The 22689-nt window shown below is 44.8% G+C and overlaps 1 protein-coding gene across 2 annotated transcripts; it reads right to left on the reverse strand.

Annotated features, from left to right (window-relative positions):
- Nucleotides 1–242: 242 nt before the first annotated feature.
- Nucleotides 243–22452, reverse strand: LOC114605229 (aldo-keto reductase family 1 member B1-like). 2 transcript variants are annotated; one of them, XM_028746227.2, is made up of 10 exons: nt 22221–22452; nt 15995–16162; nt 13980–14096; nt 11969–12046; nt 9500–9622; nt 6731–6837; nt 5406–5487; nt 4656–4739; nt 2994–3076; nt 243–797 (listed from the first exon to the last, which is right to left on the reverse strand). In XM_028746227.2, exons 1-10 carry the CDS (start codon nt 22284–22286, stop codon nt 755–757), a joined length of 951 nt encoding a protein of 316 aa, XP_028602060.2. In that variant the 5' UTR covers nt 22287–22452; the 3' UTR covers nt 243–754. The 2 variants fall into 2 exon arrangements, with proteins under 2 accessions (XP_028602060.2, XP_028602058.2); XM_028746225.2 differs by lacking the exon at nt 22221–22452 and adding an exon at nt 22039–22214.
- Between the last annotated feature and the right edge of the window lie 237 nt (nt 22453–22689).

The following is a 22689-nucleotide window of genomic DNA, read 5'->3' on the forward strand; positions in this document are numbered from 1 at the left end:
TATTTATTTAATAGCATTCGTATGCCTCCTCATAACTAAGTTCTCTGGCCAGACTGCTTTAGTTAGCAATGGTTTTGCAACTGCAGATCAAGCAAGCGTATTGGTCTGGTCTCTCTCTCCTAGGACAGCAGTGATTTATGCATTTGAATATGTTCTGAAAGTGATATATCTTCGGGAGAGGTCTAAGTTTTTGAACTATTGTACTGATGCATTTTATTAACAGGAAACAACGACTCACACCATTATAGTAACCAGGCAATTTTATTAGAAGCAATGCTGTAAGAAGAAAACACTTCAAATCCTTTAGAGAGAGCTACCCATGTAGCAACGAACAGACTGCACACACACCTATAACTTAGAAGTTCCCAGTGTGGTGCCAAAGCAAAGGTGTGTCCAGAAAAAAACACAGTTTTAAAACCAAAATGCATTAGAACTTGTCTCCCATAAAAAGTGTCAACATATTCTGTCTTTTCAGATGAGGGGAGAAACCAGAGGAAAAGTGGTGGTACAAAATGTTACTATTCACCTCTCTATAATTCCAACAGCTCATATTGGCAAGGATGAGTCTGCCAAATAAAGATGACACATCACTTTGTTCTTAAAAATACCTCTGCTCAGAACATATCGCATCTAGGCTGGAAAAGGTTTATAGAAGATGTGTGTAGAGGACAGATTTTTTTAAAAAAAAATTTAATGCCAGGAAGTCTACACAAAAAGTCCACATTTTCTGTTTTGAAAAGTTTCAGGACCAGACTTAATATTCAGTTTTGAAAGGATAATCCTTGTGGTTGACACACCTATGAAAAGAAAGAGTTAAATCAGAAGTTTGGTTTTACTTATGCCAATGCCTAATTTAGGGGAGCCAGGGCAAACTGGAAGCATGGAGCACCCTAAACTCTCAAAAAGTATCTATTTAGGCCAGTACAATTTGTGAACCAACAAGTAAAATGCTGCCTACTAGTCATACACCCAAGGCAAGAACCCCCCCCCCCGTTTTTCCTGCCCCCCTGAAAATGCAAAAAAAAAAAAAAAAAAAAGGGATTTGTTGAGCATCTGGAAAAACGCAAATTAGGAGGTGGGTCACAAGTTGTTAAGGCCTTGTCTAGCATCACCCCCAGCAGACACCAGCTGGCAGCATGAAAATACTTAGCAGAGTGGTACCTTGGGTTAAGGACTTAATTTGTTCCGGAGGTCTGTACTTAACCTGAAACTGTTCTTAAACTGAAGCACCACTTTAGCTAATGGAGCCCCATGCTGCTGGAGCACGATTTCTGTTCTCATCCTGAAGCAAAGTTCTGAACCCGAGGTAATATTTCTGGGTTAGCGGAGTCTGTAACCTGAAGCGTATGTAACCTGAAGCATATGTAACTCGAGGTACCACTGTACTATAATGGATGTCCTTGCTGTACGAGGAAGAATGTCCACAGTTTTTTTGTTTTTTAAATAATTTTACAGCAGTGTCCAGAAATGGAACTCGAAATTTGAGTGCAAAATGCTGAACCTTCAAAGTACGATAAGACAATTCCACAAAGTTTACCTTTGCTGGACATTTTTGAAATTTGCAGCAAGATCATCCATTTAAAAAACCTTAAGAAACCAGGACCATACTGTAGTCAGGAAATTAAACCTCAAAGGAGAACGCTGAAAGTTCACAATTGTGGAAGAAGCCACATGAAGAAAGTATGAAGAGAGAAACCATCTACACTTTAAATGAAGAAATATGGGGAAACAGCTGGGCAAACGTTTTCAACCCTTCTCTGCCTCTGGAACTGAGAAGCGATTCTTTGGCTACATTCTGATAAACCAGCTATCTCAAACAGCGGTGCTGTCTTGGCAGGACTTTGGCACAAGACATCCAGGACTCCACTCAGCAGAATGAGAAGGAAGTCCCCCCAGATGCTGCAGGGATGGCTTCCTTTAACTTCTAAGCGAAGTTAAACATTACCATCTAAAGCGGAAGATCCCCGAGACACTATAAGAGGTCCGGACTGCACCACTGATCTAGGAATTAAAGCGGGCCTCGAGATTGCCCTGAGGGAAAGCTAATCAATAATGCTCCTAAAAGCGGCAGATACGTCAACAGAAAATGGTGGTGGGGATTCTGCGGTAAAGCTTACAGAAGGACATCTTAATGAGAAAATGGCAAGAGCCTGTTTTAAAGGGGTGGTTAAACGCTCAGAGCTTCCAAACTATAGCAGAGTGTGACCAAGTCAGTAGTCATGCCTACCAATGGTAAGGATAACGAACCTGTTTCACAGGTCAGGCAATTTTTAACTTTATGCTAATCATAACTGCCAGTTGCCAGAAATAATTAAATGATAACCTAACCGGCTTTTTTAGCCACTGGGTGAAAACTGATTTAATGTCCTCTAATCAAGGGCCAGCATTAGCCATAATCACTATTGGCAGATTTCTGGGTTATTTGTAGTAGATCAGCAAGAGATTGCAACTCCCAGTCCTCTATAGTGGTGGCTACAACTGAAAACATTCTGCCCCCACAGACTGCCCCACCTGCAAATTCAGATTCTGGAAAAGAACTCAGTGGGGGAGGAAACAGGAGCAGATTTTAGTGTCAAAGGGCCTGAAGACTTGGTTCTGGTACTGATCACAAATTCATCGGCTGAGGAAATGTTTAGAATAATCTTGTACCGGCAATCTTAATGCATGTCTGTATTATATCACATCTCACAAGCTTGATGCCTGCCCACCCCAGATTAGAACAGGCTGGTCTTCATCCCTGACTGCCCCAAATGAACTGTGTAAAAGACGGTTGGCACAAATGCCTTTAAAAAAATGTAATTACTTTTATCATTTCCCCCCAAAAAGGTTGTTTCCCCAATCACCTTTTAACGATTTTGATTAAAAGCTCTATTGATCTATTTAACCAATTGTCTAACTAAGCACTGCAGAACTGTTCTACACTGATCCTGGACATGAGAGTCCGACAATGCTGTTTATCAACCCTTTTCGATTTTTCAGACCCTGCTACTTACTGGCTAAATGCACATGCTCTCCAGTTCCTGTTGAAACTGAGAATGGTTTCCAGCTCCTGCTTAGTCAAGTCAAAGTCAAACACCTGGCAAGGAGAAAGAAAAAGCAGAATTTCCAACTCATGGCAGGTTCACAAGATTTGTGGAGCTTTAGATCACTTGTTTTATGCATTATTTGCATTTGTAGCCTGCCTCCAGTGTTCAATGGAGTAAATAAGCAAAAGCAAGAGTCTTCCCATTTTACCTTCACTGAAATCTTAGCCAATGGCCCATCAAACCCAGCATCCTGTTCTCCCAGTGGCCAATCAGATGCCTGTGGGAAACCTGGAAGAAGGACCTGAGCACTCTTCTCCTGAGTGGAATTCAGAAGCATCGCTGCCTCCGAAAGTGACGTTGGTCGGGTTGAGAGATGCCCAAAGCAGCCTAGTAGAGTTGGCCTCTTTTACTGGTTTTGGGGTTGGCTCCAACGAGTTGGGGAGGGCATTTGGGGCCAACTCTGAAATGGGGTGAAAGGAGGCAGTGAAGTGGTTCGTACCCTTTCTGGGGGAATGAGCTTACAGCGGTGGCAGCAAGGACTCAGACAGATAATAAGAATAAGAATAAATAATAAAAATAAATTATTTATACCCCGTCCATCTGGCTGGGTCTCCCCAGCCACTCTGGGGGGCTTCCAACAAAGTATTAAAATACAGTGGTCTGTTAAACATTAAAAGCTTCCCTAAACAGGGCTGCCTTCAGATGTCTTCTAAAAGTCTGGTAGTTGTAATTCTCTTTGACATCTGGTGGGAGGGCGTTCCACAGGGAGGGTGCCACTACCAAGAAGGCCCTCTGCCTGGTTCCCTGGAACTTGGCTTCTCGCAGTGAGGGAACTGCCAGAAGGCCCTCGGTGCTGGACCTCAGTGTCCGGGCAGAACAATGGGGGTGGAGACGCTCCTTCAGGTATGACATTCCCAGCCTGTGTGTGTGTGTGCGCGCGCAGATTTCCCAAGCGCAATTACCAACCCTCCCTCTCAGTTTCTAGACTCTCCTCAACCTGTGGTAATGACAACAGTTTCAGAAGAAGAAATGACAGCCTTTGAGCTGTTGGTCTTTTTTGCTCATTGCTGTCTTCTTTTGGTCGGCATGGACTCTCTAGACTGTTTCTCAAACTTGGGTCTCCAGCTGTTGTTGAACTACAACTCCCATCATCCCTGACCACTGTTCCTGCTAGCTAGGAATGATGTGAGTTGTAGTCTTTTGCAGCTGTTTTGCCTGGATCTTAAAACTGGAGAAGTCAGGAACTGAACCTAAGCCCTAATGTGCTCTCCCGCTGAGCCATCTGCCGGCAGATATACAGACCAAAAATAGATTATTCCCTTAATGGTAGCTGTAATTCATATGTTAAGAAGACAAATAATCCTTTATTTGCACCAGCCTTCCCCAACATGATGCCCTCCAGATGTTGTTGGGCCTATGACCATAGCTGTCAACTTTTCTCTTTTCTTGCAAGGAATCCTATTCGGAATAAAGGAATTTCCCTTAAAAAAAGGGAAACGTTGACAGCTATGCCTATGGCTTCCATAATCTCCATTCACTAGGTAACTGGAGGGCACTTGTTTGGGGTGACATATGCCATGTAGGACCCAAACCGATCCTAGAGGGAGCTGATCTTACTTTCAATCTTACCTTGAAGTTTTCTTCAATACGTGCAGGAGTAACAGATTTGGGAATCACAATTGTATTTCTTTGGATATGAAAGCGGATCAGGACCTAATGATCAAGACAAAGCCAAACCAAGTAAGTCTTCCTGTCCCAAGTCACAAATACATTAAAAATTAGATTTGCCAGGGAAAACACACACCACATGTTCTTTAGCAAAATGGCACCCCTTTCTGCAAAGCCTGGCTTCAAGTCTCAAATTCCTGACTGGAGTTTAACTGCTGAGGGATCTAAGGGTTGTGGGCCTCCCTCAGTTTTCCTAGTACACATCTGTTGCCAGAATGTTTACATCCTTGAAATCCCCATGGCAAACGCTGGCTCCCTCGGCCTGAAAGTGAGATTAGCACCGCACCCCATAGTCACCTTTGACTGGACTTAACTGTCCAGGGGTCCTTTTTTTTTTTTACCTAATGGCAAGGAGTGACCTCCCCCTTAGCCTAGTATCTACAACTGCTAACATTTTAAATCCCCATTTCAAGTGGGAGCACTGAAGAAATGAGTTTTTGATCACCACAATTTAACCTTGTATATATATTCAATAGGAGGGGATCTAGACATTGCTGAACACAGGAAGACATCATGATTTGTGCATCTGATCTAATCACGTCTTCCTGCCAAGTTATCAGGCAGGTTTCTGCCCTTTGAAAACCTCCTCTTTTTGCCAGTCCACCAGGTTCTTTGCTTATGCACTCAATTCAACACATAAATCAAACACACCTGAGCTGCAGTTTTATTGTGCTTAGCAGCTATCTCTTTGATCTTGGGGTCGTCCAGCAGAGAGGGATCCTCTGGCTTGGCCCTAGGAAAAGCAACAAAAGCCAAAGGGTAATGAACGGTACTAAGATAACTCACGTTTAAAAAAAACAGAAAGGCTGATCAGATGCAGAGGAATAACAACAACAACAACAACAATTTATTACAGAACAACAACTACCAGACTTTTAGAAGACATCTAAAGGCAGCCTTGTTTAGGGAAGCTTTTAATGTCTTGATGTATTACAATATTTTAATATTTTTTTCGAAGCTGCCCAGAGTGGCTGGGGAAGCCCAGCCAGATGGGCGGGGTATGTATGTATGTATGTATGAATGAATGAATGAATGAATAAATAAATAAATAAATAGTAATTATTATTATTACCCCACTCATCTGGTTGGGTTTCCCCAGAGCTTCTGCACCTTTAAACAGGGAATTTCATTTAGGACTTTTATTCTCTACACTATTAAAAGTACCACCTGCCGTACAGGAATAAAGGTACTAGCTCACCCTACAGGGCTGTTACAAGCACATAATGCATGTGAATAGCACCATCTTTGAATAGATGAAGGTGCTAAGCAAATGCTAAGTATAATTATGAAGCACAATTATGCATGCGGTAGCCATACAAATAAATTAATAGGCAGATTTGCTGCATTTACTTCCATCAGTGGGTCTGGCAGCCAAGAAGGCAGTTTCTGCACAGATGCAACACATATACCTGGGAAGGTAGCCCATCTAAGAGAAGGAAAACTCTGGTCCTAAACCTCCACTGCCTTGTGGGATATCTTCAAGAGAAGAAAAGGCTAGGCAGTAAACCCTAAACAAATCCAGAGGGGGGTCCCTAAGACGGTTGGATGGCACCTTGCACGCCTCCTTCTGGCAACTTCTGCAGCCAAGCTGGTCCCAAACATATTGCTCTGCTTTCCTCTGGACCACATCAGTGAGGCTGAGAAGGGGTTATTGGCGTCTGGGCATCCCAGGACCTCCATACCCACTGCCCAGGCTTGCGCCCCGGGGAGGCCACTTGGGTGCTGCTAACACAGCGGTTTGGCTTTACCCCTGGAGGCGCACTCCATTGTCTCCTGAGACAGACAGATGCCAACAACACAGCTTTCATCATAGTGGATAGCTTCAAATACAAATGCTTAATACATCTGGGGCTGTTGGACCCGGGTTAGTTATCCCTTAGCCCACTTCCATTACCCATTTACTCACTAAGATGTGGAGCTCCAAGCTCATGGCACATTTAGCTAAGCACTAAAAGCAGACAACCAAACATTCTCACCATGGTCTGTCAGGGGAGCCGAGGGGGCTATACGCTGTGACAGCGATCCCTTTGGACTGACAGTAACTGATCAGTTTGTCCTGGGTAAGATACGGATGGCACTCAATCTGTAAACATAGAAGAAAACAATTTGCATTATTTGCATTCATCATTTATTTATTTCATTTAAAAAAAATTCACTGCTTGTTTGTAAAAAAAGAAAAGGGCAGGCTGCAATAAAAACAAAACAATGGAGAATTTTAAGATTTGCATTCAGAGATCAACTATGCATATAATAGGAAGTTTCCTGGCAGGTTTCCTGAACAGCCTACTGGCAGTTGAACAGGCAAGCCATAATTCATCTGCAAACATAGTTTGGCCTCTTTAGAAAACCACATGGTAGGTTTTACTTTTCCCCCCAATGCCACAATCTCTGGTTGCTGCACTCCTGATTCTCCCCATATAGGCTTTTCTCGGACTGCAGCACTTATTTCATAGTTGGTGGGATTTTCACAGGGCACTCATAATGTTCCCGTTTAATAGAAGACTACCAGCTTTCCCCAATGATTTCCTCCTTCTCCAGCAGCACTTTCAAATGCCCAATTCAATTTCTCAACCACCCGAGCAAGACAGTTATGCTGGTCAAGGTTGAAGTAGAAGAACGAATTGTACAAAAACAAGGAATAAGAAATGGAATTAAGAAGGGGAAATGCAATTTCAAATGAACAAAGTAATCAAGCAAGCACCAACCATGCACACATTATTTTCTCCCATTGCTATCTCAGGTCAAGCTGGCTTTCAAGGTTTTTTGAGAACCCTGGAGAAACCATTTATCAAAGGCAGTGGCGGGATGTGCATATATACCAGGAACAACCGAAGTTTTTCTTGCATCTTGTTCAACATTCTGTGGGGTGTGGAGAATTGCGTTCACTCCAGTCTTTACTTATTGGGGCTTAGTCTTTCTGACCAGCCAAGAAGAGTGCTGAACAATACTGGATAGAGCTGCAAAGTTGCTGCGAGTTTTATTTCTGGATTCAACTGCTTTATTAAGGAGGCATAATGGCAACTTCCCAAAAAACTCATGCATGAGTTTTGCATGTATATTTTTTAATCAGTTCACAGCCAGGCCCCTGTAGGATACCATGTTCAGGCAGTATCCAGAAATTCAGCTGCTTGTTTGAAGGAAGAAGAAGCACACTGGTGAGGCTTCTGTGCAGACTTATGACTCTAGCAGAACACACAGACTATATTTAGGATGCAACAGGATCCCTGTGCATCCTTGTCTCTGTCACACGATACCTTGGACTCAGTATGCACTGCTCTTTGGGGCTTAATTTCATGCTCACTTAGCATAAATAACCTACCAACTTACTCCATTCCAACCATCCTTTTGTCCGCCCACCACAAAGCTAAGAGTTCAGATGCAAAATCTGAAAAGTTACCATTTAAAAAAACAAAAACGGCTCCACAGGGGGAAGTTCAGACAATTATTTTGACTGAGCAATTTCCAACGGAGGGCAGCACACCATAGCAGGTGTTGATTTGTGGTAATTAATTCAGCCAGTTAAGTTTTCATTGCCAGCTGAAAACCTCCTGCCTCCAAGCCTTTGAGGCTGATAAGAGCGTAAAGAAAGGGACAAGCTCTTGCATACTTTAAGTCTCCATGATTTCTGATGGGGGAAAGTTTTGTGTGTTCTTAACTCTTTCCTCAACGTCAGTGCAAGGCAGGGCATGTTTAACTCTGGCTGGATTGCACCCTCAGTTTTCCTTTTCTGTTTTGTGGTTTTCAGATACTTAGAAAGTGGAAGCCATGATGTCACCAGCTTCCCCCCAAAAAACACATTTCTGAACAAAATTTGTTACCAGCCATGAACAGGTGGTTGAGTTACCTCTCTCATACATTCAAGTACAGTGGTACCTCGGTTAGGAATGATTTGGCTTACAAACTCTGCAAAACCGGTGGAATTGACACTATTACAGGTAAGACCCGTTCCACATTTGTAAGGAACTGATTTCTTTTTTTTTTTTAGTGTGGCATCACTCACAGTTTGGAGTTCCCCGTCTATTGACACTATGCAGGCACTTTCACTATACTCATTTTGGTGCTTGCTAAAAACATTTTTGTTTTGACAAGCCTACCCAGATGTTTATTATTATAAAAATATTTGTATACTGCTACATCATTAAAATACACTGAAGCGCTTTACAGCAATAAAAACTGCATAGTAAAAGGACAAAATAAGAGAGAGAACAAGTTAAGAACAAAAAAGTGAGAAACAAACATCAGTAAACCATTGTGGAAGCGTGTAACGTTTAGAAAGTTGATCTTAATCTGTTTTTAGCTTAACTTTTCCAGTGTCTTACATTTTATTGTTTTATCTTTTTTGAAAAGTGTTGTGAGGCTTTTTATTTTTGTTACAATCAAGTGGCGTATAATTTTCATGAAATAAGTAAATAACTATAATCAACATGATTCCCCAATCCCGGGTGTGGGTGCTGCAGGGAAACAGACTCAAATCTAAGTTCAGCTATGAAATGACACCTCATAGACATCGGCCAATTTCACAGGGCTGCTGTGAGATCAAAGATTCCAGCGATGGAAATGACTATGGATAAGATATGATGTGGAAAAAGAAAAGCAGAATAGCCATAAATTCAAAAGTTCCTTACAAGCACTGCAATCTGCCAATCTTTTTTTTTTTAAATTCCCATGTTCTTCTTGCTGCTGTGAAATGATCAACCCTTCATAATCCCCTAAAAAGCTTCAGTTTACATCGCTGGGCATCCTACCTGATTATTTGCAGGCTTGTACTTCAACCCGGGCTTGTTCAAGATTCTCTCAAGCTGATCGTGGTTGAAATTGGAGACTCCAATAGACTTCACCAATCCAGCATCCACCAGCTCCTCCATTGCCTGGCGGGGTGGGGGGGTGGGGGTGGGCGACAAATGAAGACCAAATATTACATAAACATGTTGCAAACATAAATCTCCCCACTGTCCTTAGGAACTCCTCCTGGCCTAAGTTTGGAAAGCTGTCACACTTTTGGGCCTGCTAAGCTCTCGTCTAATGAGATAACACCTTCAAAACTATCATATGCACCTCTCTGTGAACAGAAAGGGAATTTGGAAATGGGGAACTCCAGAGCAAAAAACCAGTAGAGTTATACCTTGGGTTCAGGTATACGCTTCAGGTTGAGCGTTTTCGGGTCGCGCTCCGTGGCGACCCAGAAGTGACGGAACGCGTTACCTCCGGGTTTCGCCGCTTGCGGATGTGCAGACGCTCGATATGACGTCACGCGCATGCGCAGAAGCGGCAAATTGTGACCCGTGCATGTGCAGACACGGGTTGCTTTCTCTTCAGGATGCAAACGGGGCTCCAGAACGGATCCCGTTCACATCCAGAGGTACCACTGTACCACATAGAAATAACTATTTGGTCAGGGGGATGTGGTGGACTTTGGGGATGACTACTCCCCACTGGTAGTGGCGGAGGAAGGGGGTCCGGTGGGGGCGGTTTACCCCGGGTGTCATCCCGGGGTGTGTGTGTGTGTGTGTGTGTGACACTTGGTGTGCCACCCTCCCGTGACTCCCAAGCCTACCCTGAGCCGTTGGGGGAAGTCAGGGAGCCGCGCCGCTTTGCCGGCGGCCTTCCCCTTTTGTTTTGTCAGCTCAGGAGTTGGGGGAGTCTTGGGAGTCACAGGCGAGTGGTGCACCATTGCCCCGCGCTCCCGGCTGGAGGAGGCAGGCAGGCAGAGGAGAGGATGGGAAGGAGGCAGGCAAGCAAACAATGGAGCGGGTGGGAAGGGGAGAGGAAGGAAGTGGGATCGGTGGGTGCACCTTTCATTCTGCCTGGAAGATGAGTGCCCAGAGCTGGACTATCAAGTGGATTTAAAGGGTCACTTCGGGGGCGGCGCTGCAAACGCAGAAGGGATCTTGCAGTACGTTTATACACACCTACTGGATTTAATAACGCTCCTAAGCGAAGGCGTGCCTATATCTGACTGAAGCCGCCCAAAGGTTAATATTTTCTATATTCAAGGCAGATTAATTCCCTAAGCACAAGGGACGTGTACTGAAAATGGGAATTTCATACTCCCTTGTAAGAAATTGCGGCACTACAGAACCACGGCTGGCTGCCCCATTGTAACATGTGATCTCTCTCTCTCTCTCTCTCTCTCTCTCACACACACACACACACACACACACACACGAATGCAGTTTATCGGGCAAGTTTAGACTTGTCTGCTCAAAAGCAAGTCCCATTGTGCTGGGGACCTGGAAGAAGAGAAACAAAAGCTCCCTCAACCAAGGACCCAAACCCTGGAACACATAGGAGGAGAGGTGGGGTGTGAGGGAAGCGATGGAAGCAGCTGGGGCTTAAAAAGGGAATAAAATGGTTGCTGTCTTTCTATCTGAGCTGGCTCCCTGCCTGTTACGTTACATGCGGGGAAACCCACGTGGGGTTCCTCTCTGTGTAAAGTCTTCAAGCTGCGTAGGGCAGCTGAGTGGGAGGAAGCAGGCAGACTCCGGAGGCCCCGCAGTGCGCCCCACTCTAGCCCCTATGGGCAGCCCACCCTGCCCCCGAGCACGCTGCCCCAGGCACCCGAGCGGCTTCCTCTGTTGCTGCGCACTGGTTCTGTTGCACATGGCATCTAGTCTGGCACAGCCACAATGGCGAAACAGAACTCAGTACATATTTTTAAGTAAATTTGCTTTCACACATAAATCTGCAAATATCCTACCAAAGTCAAGAGCAGGGCTGGGGAACCTTTTCCAACCCAAGATCCACGCTCCCTTTTAAGGAACCTTCCAGGATGCAGGACCAGAAGCAAAAGTGGCCAGAGAACAACGAATATTAGCTTTGTACAGCAAGCTTCTTTCTACAAAGAGCTCTCTCCATCTTCCATCCAGAGATGCAAAAAGGCACCATCAGAGTTTGACGCATTCAAGTCAGGCAAAACCAGTCAAGGAGAGTGCAGGCCAATAAGATAAGATGTGTGCCTGGCATAAGAAGAGTCCCTGGTCTGAGGTTTGCAAACCCTAATCAAGAGGGACCTTTCTATGGTATTTGCAACTATGCACAGCCAATTCCATGTAAAATCTTGAGCTTTACTTAGTGGAGAAGCCCTCCAAGGAACTGATATATAGCACAACTTAAGCCAACAGAAACTGCCATAAATAGCTGCAAGCTATGCAAAAGGTGAATGCAATAAACTGCACACAGAACAAAGAGAAACCTTTAACTGCAGCGGAACATACTTCCCAGGTGTCCTCAATCTTCGTGTTACTGGGTATTACCATGCCTGTTTCATCAGATGGGAATAGGTCATCGCCAGCCTGTCAAATGCAAAGCAAGAACATAAGAGGGGTTTGCTTTTGAGTAGATGAGGCTGTCTTGTGCAGAGTCAGACGACTGGCTTTTCCCAGTCCCCAATATACTTTAACAGGATGTGCCTGAAATTTAACCTGGGACCTTGTGAACAAAGGAATATGCTTTGTGCCAAGCCAGACCATATTCCTACCTTACCTGGAGATGCCAGGGACTGACCTTTGCACATTCTGCACACAAACCACATGCTCTGCTACTGAAATACAGCACCAGTGTAAAACGGACGGGGTGGCATTTTCTTTGTACAACGGGGCAAGAAAAGCCAGGCTCTCAAGCAACACCACTGCTCATCCAGACAACCAGATCAGCCAACCGCTTCAGTTATTTTTCTGAAAAACCAAAATTCTAGAAGGTAACCGGAGCAGTCTCTGTAGATTGTTCCTCTGTCGTAAGCATGCCTGGAGGTGAGAAGTATTCTGCACTAAAATACTCCTGGCAGAATCATCACAGCTCCCTGCTCCAGGATCTCAGAAGCTTGAGTGTCATTAGCTCACAGCTCTTTCAGACACAAGCGCAATGAAAGAATACCAGCCATATGCTCTTTTTTATACATTTAGCCAGTGGTGAAGTGGTCCAGGGTCTTGGGTAGATGGGGGATGTCAAAGACCCCTTACTATTTCTGTAGCGGGGTGCCTGTCTCCAGCGTCCGAGAGTCGCCCAATCAGCATGAAAGGGGAGCTCTTTTTTGCCACTGTATTCTCCAAAGCTAAGCATTTAGGAACACTGAAAACAGGAGGTGCTCCAGTTTCAAAACAAAGATGTGCAGGTTCTGTTACGTACAGTGGAACTTCGTGGAAAGCACACTGTTATGCCTATCGACTTGGTTGCTCGAGAGCAAACAGGCAAGATCCCACACTGGTCTTTTCAAAGGCTTTATTCTTGGTGTAAAACATTTACAGTGCAGAGCGCCTCAATTCCATGTCTTGCTCAGTCACTAGCAGAATCTGAGAGTGGGCGGTCCTTAAACTTTCCCCAGCAGAGTAGTCTCTTGACCCCCAGCCGACGCCTCCCCTCTCTGCGCGAAAACCGACTGCACAGGGAAGGCTTGGGTAAAGGGGGACCTGCCCCCCCACTTTCCTCAGGCATGGTGTCTTGGCTCTTTCTTGCACCCTCCAAGGCCTGCAACTCTTCCCCACTAGAGGCGGGGCTTCCCTCCTCCACTGAGGAAGTGCTGCTTCCCTCGATCTTTGGAGGCTCTCTGTAATCCAGCTGCCCTTCCACCTCTCGTCTCTGAGCTGATGGCAGTTCCCTGACACACACACTCCGAAAGGAGGGATTAGAGAACTCCAAACCATTTGCCCGTGTACATCCACAGAAAACAGTAGATCTAACTGAAATGCAACACATGGAGATCTGCACTGATTGTTGTAGTGCATCTCTAATCATTGTTGTATAATTGTATAATATTAGAAGCGTTGTGGCTGTGACCCTGCATTTTGGATTTGCCCCTATACTTCTGCCTTTAGCACTTCTACACACCTGCCTTTAGCAGAAGTGGCCAGAGGTTTCCAAATGTTGCTTCTCCCTTCAGGTTGCAAGGATACCAGATGCCTGACCCACCATAACGTGGGAGCAGGGCCTTTAGTGCAGCTGCCCCCGTTTTGGAGAGCAGCATCCCTGCAACGATACAACTGGTGTCCACTATCTGGAAACAACTGAAAATGGTTGCGTTCAGACCAGCTTTCTCAGCTGAATGAACAGGTCTCTGCCATGAGTGCCTACTTTTTATTGTTTTGATTTATATGATGTAATTTGCAGTGTTGTTTTCAGCCGTTTTGATTTATTTGGGGGCGTTGCCTAGAGGTAAGGATAGAAACTGAAAGGCAGACAGACAGACAGACAGACAGACAGACAGACAGATAAACAAACAAACAAGAATACCTTGAATCCCACAGGCCAGTGAATAAGGTAGAGGTCTAGGTACTCCAGCTTCAAGGCTTTAAGAGTTGCTTTACAGGCACCCTTCACCAAGGCTTTCTCGTGGAATGTGCACCACAGCTGGGAGGGGGGTGGGAAGAGGAAGGATAGCAAGAACACAGGTTAATTCACCAGATTACATCTATTCCACAATGCTTTTTTCTTTTTAAAATAATATTTTATTAAAGCTTTTTCATAATACAATAGGATAAAAGAAACTAATCTAAATAAAAACAAATGGGGGGGGGGGAGGGAACAAAGAGTTCTCTTTCAAAAACCCTTGTCTCAAACAGAAAGTGTGGCCCCTCCCAGCTCTCACCTGAGGACTTTCATAGAATCGGGCAATTGCAGAGTTGGAAAGGACTCTGAGGATCTTTTCTTTCTTCTCCCAGTCTCTCATCCTGGGAGAGGTTTCCTCTTCCCAGCCTCTCACTCAGAGTTCCTTCCACCACAATGTTATTCCCCCCCCCCCCGCCCAAAGAAAATAGGTCTGTCACATGAACTGATGGAAACGGCTCCATTAATCTAGCAATCTTGCAGGGCTGGGGAAGCAGTAGCCCTCTAGAGCAGTGTTTCCCAACCTTGGGCCTCCAGCTGTTTTTGAACTACAATTCCCATCATCCCTGACCACTGGTCCTGCTAGCTAGGGATGATGGGAGTTGTAGTCCCAAAACAGCTGGAGGCCCAAGGTTGGGAAACACTGCTCTAGAGGTTACTGGAATGCAATTCCTACCATCCCGGAGCGCTGAGCACACAACAGTTCCTTCACAACACAAAATTTACTCTAGGTTTCCCCTAGTTCCTTTGTTTCAGCAACCTAGTCTTTTTTTGACGGTGGTTGTGGACTTGTTGCTATTGCTGAACAACTAAGAGTCAGAAATCCTCGGTAATGCCCTGCACATCGCTCAGAGATCTATCAACAGAACCTGACCCACCTTCTGCTCACCTCTGCTCTAAGGGATCGGACTTTCAGCTTGGGGTGGGGGGTTATTAAAGGTAAAGGGACCCCTGACCATTAGGTCCAGTCGTGGCCGACTCTGGGGTTGCGGCGCTCATCTCGCTTTATTGGCCGAGGGAGCCGCCATACAGATTCCGGGTCATGTGGCCATCATGACTAAGCCGCTTCTGGCGAACCAGAGCCGCGCACGGAAACGCCGTTTACCTTCCCGCAGAGTGGTACCTCTTTATCTACTTGCATTTTGATGTGCTTTCGAACTGCTAGGTTGGCAGGAGCAGGGACCGAGCAACGGGAGCTCACCCCGTTGCGGGGATTCGAACCGCCAACCTTCTGATCCACAAGTCCTAGGCTCTGTGGTTTAACCCACAGCGCCACCCGTGTCCCTTGGGGGGTTATTAGACCTAGCTTTATATTTGGAAGTCCAACCATCTTTCATCAGCTGGGGATGCTATACTGGCTCTGGTCTCTGCTAGCCTGGCCAGTTACTCACATCCATGATAACGTCCCTCACTGCTACACTTTGTTGGATGGCCATCTGTCACGGATGCTTTAGTTGAGATTACTGTACTGTGGGGGGTTGACCTAGATGATCCTTGGGGTCTCTTCCAACTCTACAGTCCTATGATTCTATGAAAACATAGGTTACAACCTGGACTGTGTGAATGGGATAGATCTCACCGGTCCTGAACAAACGGCACTGATTCCTCGTCTATTCCCAAACCAAATGCTAGGTGCTCGTCTTAACATTCAAAGCCCTAAATAGGTTATGACCAGGATAACTCAGGAAACACCTCCCCTTGCTGGAACCTGCCAAGGTAAGAAGCTCCCCTGTGGATACGTCATATATGCATTGTCCATTAAACATCTGGAAAGTGGCCCATTGGTAAAATATGATGGGCCCTTCTCTCTGGGGACAGCCAGCATCAAGCAAAAAAGAAAATTTAGGAGTACATTACAAATTTTGTTGCAACCCGCTTTTCAAAGCCCAGCAGGTGGGAAAGTGGGGTATAAATGTATATACCTTACTGACAATGAAAAGGTCCTCACGCTTTACAACACCGGCCTTGATTTTCTCCTGGATTCCGCTGCCAACCTCTTCTTCATTTTGGTACACATAGGCACAGTCTATGTGGCGATATCCCACGTCAATGGCTTTCTTCACAGCCTCTGCTACTTTCCCTGGTGGGGACTGAACAACAGAATAATCCTGTTCAAGCTTCCCATTAACTTGCCACACCTTCCTCTTTGCTCCACAATCGAGTATCTATCCATTGTCAATACTCTGGGCCTAGCACAGACATAATACTTAAAACATGAGCAGCAGCCAAGCAGCCACCATGGTTGGTCACCATAGACTTGGTAAAGATCCTAAACCAGAGGTGGAAAACATTTTTCTTTTTTTGCCCCAGTGGCCAGATCTGACTTAGTATAAAGACAGCTCATTGCGTTCTACCTTTGTTCTGCAAGCAAATTAAAAAGCAGCCTTGTCCTGCTCGCAGAATCTTACATTCACATCAAAGGCTAATATTGGGAGCAAGTGGGATAGTTTGAGTGGGTGGCAGGCAGGCAAAAGCAAAGGAAGCAGGTAATCTGCATTGAGCAAAGACATCTCTGGCATATTCAGCAATGTAAAAAAATGGAACTTGAAACACACATGCATGCGTGTGAGGGAGAAGAAATGACCTTGCTGCCCCTTTAAGCTGCTAACGTGTAAATAGTCATTATCACCATCGGTTTCTTTATATACAGTGGTACCTTGGGTTACATACGCTTCAGGTTACAGACTCCGCTAACCCAGAAATATTACCTCGGGTTAAGAACCTTGCTTCAGGATGAGAACAGAAATTATGCTCCGGTGGCGCAGTGGCAGCAGGAGGCCCCATTAGCTAAAGTGGTGCTTCAGGTTAAGAACAGTTTCAGGTTAAGAATGGACCTCCGGAATGAATTAAGTACGTAAGCAGAGGTACCACTGTAATACAATTTTCTACATATTCAGCTGTGCTCAAAGCGGCTCACATAAAATGCAGTCTAAATAGTACAGTGGCTATATAATAAAAGGTACAATATCACTACAATATAACACTTAAAAAACCCCGTACCAACAGTTAACAGTTCATTTAACAAACATGAAAAGGCAAGCGAGCGTATAGCTTATCAATTTTGAAGTCATCTTAGTCGTGTTTGACTCTCCGTGACCCCATGAACCAGAGCATGCCTTGGAAACGCTCGCTTTCTTCTTAAAGCTTCTCCTTTTTTATGTCCATGGAGTTTTCTTAGCAAAATACTGGAGTGGTTTGCAGCTTATTAATAGGCACAACTAAAAATACTTAGCATCATAAAGTTGGAAGGGACCATGAGGGTCATCTAGTCCCAACTCCCTGCAGTACAGAAATCTTTTGCCCATCATGGGCCTCAAACCCTCAACCCTGAGATTAAGAGTCTCATGCTCTACCGACTGAGCCATCTCAGTTACTAGTGTCATCAGTTTTGGGGCGGCTGTTGGATGTAACATTACTGGATATGCTTTTATCTGTGCCCCAGGCAATGAACGTAATCAAAATGGCATTCAGCTGCCCAAATTATATTTTCAGGCGTGTGCTTTTCTTTCCTCCCTCAGATGCAAGGCACATCACAGAAAGACTTGGGAGCCTGTGAGAGTCCAGACCCTCAAGGGCTTGCTGGAACTAGTAGACCAGGAGATGGACCTGGCTATCCCTCAAAGCATCTAGCAAAATAGCAAATGGCAAATAAATTTGTAGGCCCGTTTCATTAAGGATGTCTAGACGCCACCAATATTAAAGGCCAAAGGCTGCAGTTTATTAGATTGAAGAATTAGGAGAAGGGAATCTTGTTTGAGACAGATGGGTCCCTACAGTCAGAGACCCTGCTTGACTGACTCTGTGTCACTGCTAATCATCGGCAGAGTGAATTGCCCAACATTTATTGGATTGCACCGAGACCTCTAGCTTACTGAAATGAACAAACTGCCAACAAAAGGTTGTGTATTGGGGTGGTGGAGAATAATTTTCAGGCTGAAACATTGAAACACATATTGTCTATGTGGTGAACATAGAAAACTGGCAGTCTTCCAGTGAGCTGCAAGGCCAGTCCAAAGTATTAGTACTAGTGTACAAGGTCTTGAATGACTGGCGATCAAAGTACCTAGAAGAGCACCTCTCTCAAAATAATCTCTGGCCCAATGATTGGCAGGAAAGAGCCAGTCCATGCCACCGAGTACTGCCAGGCTGGGGCAGCCCTCTGACAGGGCCTTCCTGGTGATGGCTCTCCGCTTGTGGAACAAAATTCCTGGCAAGGTGTGTTTGTCCCGCTCATTATTAATATTCAGGAGGAATTTAAATACCCGGTACATTCCTGTTCACCCATACATTTGATGGATGAAAGATAGTTTCGGGCAACCTTGACTTTATTAATTATGAGGGTATGTGGCTATATTTGAACACTTTTAGATGTTCTTATCTTTACTGTTTTTACTACTTTGTTGGCTCCTTTTCGAAGGAATGGCAGGAAATATATTTTAATAATCATCATGCAGCCACAGGGTGGGCCGCACAAGGAATTCACGTGTGGCAAGTGCACAGCCCCAAAACCTCTCTGGTTCTGATAAGCTTTCTTTTATTTATTTTTGTTGGCACTGACTGTTCCACACTAAACACAAGTTATTGTATATATTATTAGCAAACTTTGCTCCTTCTGCAGCTGAAGTGGCATTATTTACACACAAGAGGAAGGCAGCAACAGGCTACAAAATCTGCTGAAGTACAAAAGATCTACAGGCAATCCAAAAAGACATAGTTCTTTCCACGGTTGTATTTAATTAAAGTAACACATGCTTTTGAGAATTATCTAAGTTTTACCCCTCTGCTCACTTAGGAAAGCATTTCTGGCTTTGCGTTTTCACACTATGCCCTCAGAATATTTAGAGGGATACCACAGGAAAATTTGGTAGTACCAAAATTTTTGGTAACCAAGCAGCAGATCTATACATTGTGCACTATATTGCTCTCTGTATTCTGAACCAAGAACACTGAACACTTATCCTTGATTTGCTAAGCAAGAGACCTGATGCGGCTGATCAAGTGATCAGCTATTTGTTGTCTGGTTTTGGCAAATTTGCAGAGGACAAATTTGTGAGGTTTGCAGTTGCTGCCCCAAAATTGAGGATAACATGGTGGACTGTAAAGATTTAATTGGGAATGGAATATAAAAAAACCTATTAGTATCATGTTTGTGAGAGTGCATGTGATTGTGTTTTAATGCTATATTTATGTATATACTGTAAAGGACGTATATTCTTCTTTTTTGGTGGTTGATATGACCATGATGGAAACAATAAACAATAAACAAACAATAAACAAACTTCAGAAACAAAAATCCTTTGGGGTGTGTGTGGAGAAAAAACAGGTTCAGTCTGAGGAAGAGGTTGGAGAGAGAAAGCTTGCGTCATCCATCAAGTTCTCAGTAGAGGGTGTGTGACTTACTGCAGGGTCAAATGGCAGCTTCATTTAAAGTCTCCAGCACCCTTGGGAATGAAATCGCTCTTTGTTACCTTTCTAAGCACACCTCCTGAAAGGTAATGCTGTAGGGCTTGCGGGGGGCGAGAAGAAAATTAGCAAGGCCTGACTGGCAGGAAGCTATAGCTCCTGACTACTCAGAGCTCTCAGAAGAAGCTTGTGAGGAAAAAATGGTTCCTGGGGCCTAAAAGGTGGGGAACCTCCAAGCAGCTCAGATAATAAAAAGTACTCAGTAGAGGTGAGGTTGCCCAGTGCAAAGCCTCTTGGCCATTACGCCAGCTTCCTTCAACCTGGGTCCTTCCAGATGTTTTGTGCCCAGGGCTGATGGGAGCTGCCATCCAAAATATCTGGAGGACACCAGGATGGAGAAAGCTGAACTATGCTAAGCCTCTGATTAGCCAAAACAGACAGAACTGCAAGGCTGGCTGCCAGAAATTCACCAGCACGTTATGTCTTTTTGTCCCATGTGAACATCATCCTTTTAAGTTGACCCTTAGGATTATCTTCAAACTACTGGAAAAGAAAAACAAGCAAACCAAGAATGCCGTTTTCTACTTTTTCCTCATTAAAATAAAATGGCCCTCTACAAAACAGAAGCTGCTGCTGCTCCTTGTAAGAAAAGGAAATTATTTCCTCCTTTTTCCTTTGAGGCCCAGGCAACATGTTTGGCCAGGCAGAACCCCACCTGCCTCACAAAAATCTACAACACAGATCTGGAATAAGATTAAAGATGCCCAAAGAGTACAACATGTAAGCACACGCAGTTTCCTTGTTGCATTTTCTCTACAAACTTTGCCAGCTGCTTCTTCAGACCCCCCCCCCCCCGCCCGCCGCTGCCGTTTATCTTACTCGCTTCAGATTTAAGTGGAGCCTGCAGCTACACTTAGTGGTTGGGTTTTGCAGTTAAGAGTGTTGGACTAGGACCTGGGTTCAAATCCCCAATCTGCCATGAAACTCACTGGGTGAACTTGGTGGTCCATTCACATTCTCTCAGCCTAACCTTACGAGGATTAAATGGGGAGGAGAAGAAGAACCACATATACTACCTTGAGCTCAGTGGAGAAGCAAAATGTGTATGTTATAATAAATAGATAGCTGCTTTTGTGAAGTGTTCCGATAGCCGATACCTTCCAGCATACTCCATTTCCACCCAGTTTTCTGTCCCCAACTCAGCATTTCATGGACACTGAGGACACTCTGTCATCATTAAAAATCAATGATCATTACATTCCTCTTGCCAGGTGGTTCCCCATCTCCCTACCCCCTTAGGGATTTGTTCTTAAGCATTTTCTTTTTTAATTTCTGCAAATCTCTGGTTCTCCAATGTCTTTTGATACCTCCGGCTCCCTGAGCATGGGTAGGGCTGTTTTGGCTACAGGAGCCAAGGCACTCGCCTCGGGACATCGAAATCCGAGGAAACGATAATTGCAGCATCTCTCTTTCAAGCTGCAAAAACGCCTTCCCCTTTTTTAAAAAAATGATTTTCTTTTTCTTTTTTTAAGAAATAAAAATAAATGTTTTCTTACACAGCTTAAACCCTAAAAATGGCATTAGCAAAGCTTGGGAGACCAAAAGAAACTTCACTGTTTTTACAAATAGTCTCCTTCAGGCAGCCAATAAAATCTAGCAGGATGAGAACGTTCTCTGCCACTCCTTGAAAGAGACTCATTGAACTGAATAGAACTTCCAACTAAGCGTGCATAAAATAATTCTGCCTTACTGCCAAAAATTTCCCCAGTGAAGCTTCTTTACCTTCAACGGCTGCACAATCTGAAAAAATTTGGAAGGCAAATATTTCCCCCCAGCAGCCAGTGAAGACAAAAGCAATCTTCCTGCAGAATTTTTATGACACATATAAAACACCCAACAGGAAAAAAAGAAGTTGGTAAATGTGCACTTCACCCCTATTAGTTCCATAAAGTGTTTTTTTTGGGGGGGGGGCTTACTGCCAAATTATAGAGTTTAAGAGCAGCAGCTGTGGGCATGGAGGTACATCAGAATTATTGGCATTAGAATTTCTTAATATATTTTTTAATGTTACGGTGGTAATGGAGGGAAACTGTGTTAGAAAGCAGTTTTAAACAAAGTTGAAATCAATTATATAAAATAGGCCAAACCATTTCCAGATATCCATTTTATAAACCAGTTTCACACTAGCTCTGACCCATATTTTTGATTCCAGTAATGTCTCTGCCCCTCTCCGCACAAAAAATATCCAAGCAGCACAGCACAAGGAATTTTATTCATGCAATTTACTAATCTTAACAATGGGCTTTCAAGGAAAGAGGAAGGAATGTTATATAACAGCTGCTTGCATTTAGGAATTGCTCCGCTCTGTATACCACCAAAAAGACAAATTAAGCAAAATCTGCAAAATATATTAAAGGGGGTACGGAGACCAGAGTGTCCCGAGAGGCAGATCTGATCAAAGGCAAACCGGAAAAGCAGAAATAAAGTAAAAACTGCAAAAGCAGCAAACGTGCACCCTATTTTTGGGCATGCAAAACGAAGCGAAAGCGAAGCTTTTAATTACTTTGGATGCTGCCGGACGCAGTGGAAAGCTTTGTCCGAGGGGAGGAAAAAGATCGCCCAGCAAGCATGAACTGGGAGGTGGCGGCAGCGGCAGCAGCAGCAGCAGGGTGGGCAGATGGAAGATGCCATCGGCCTCAAGAGACCCGCTTACCATCCCTCTTTCTTGACACGACAAACACCCACCTTCCAAGTGCCCAGGCCCAGAATGGGCATCTTCGCTTTGGTGCACAGCTCCACGTATTTGGCCATGATTTCCCGGGCGCCGAGGGGGGAGCGAAATGCCACGTTAGGCCGAGAAGCGAACTGGAAGCGCAGCGCAGCCGCCTCCAAAGCAGGCGCATTTAATGGGCTCTAGCCACGCCCCGGCAGGCGCTCGTCGCCCAGAGGGGGCTGGAGGAAAAACGTCGAGACATTTCATGTTTGGGGGCTGCTCCCTCCTGCCAACAGGCCCGCGCCTCCTCCTTGTGCGCTGCGCAGCCCAGCGCCTTTGGATTCGGAAGGGAGCGCCGCTGATCCCCATAAAACAAGCGCGCGTAAAATTGCAGAGGAAAAAGTTGGAGAGGAGGGTGGTAAATGTGGCTTGCGGTTTATTAGACCCTCTTTGAGTGTTAGATCTGGCGATCGCAGGGAGGAGCAGCTTTGCGCCTCCCCA

This window comes from Podarcis muralis, chromosome 10 (genome assembly GCF_964188315.1).
Source record: "Podarcis muralis chromosome 10, rPodMur119.hap1.1, whole genome shotgun sequence".
NCBI classification, from domain to species: Eukaryota; Metazoa; Chordata; class Lepidosauria; order Squamata; family Lacertidae; genus Podarcis; species Podarcis muralis.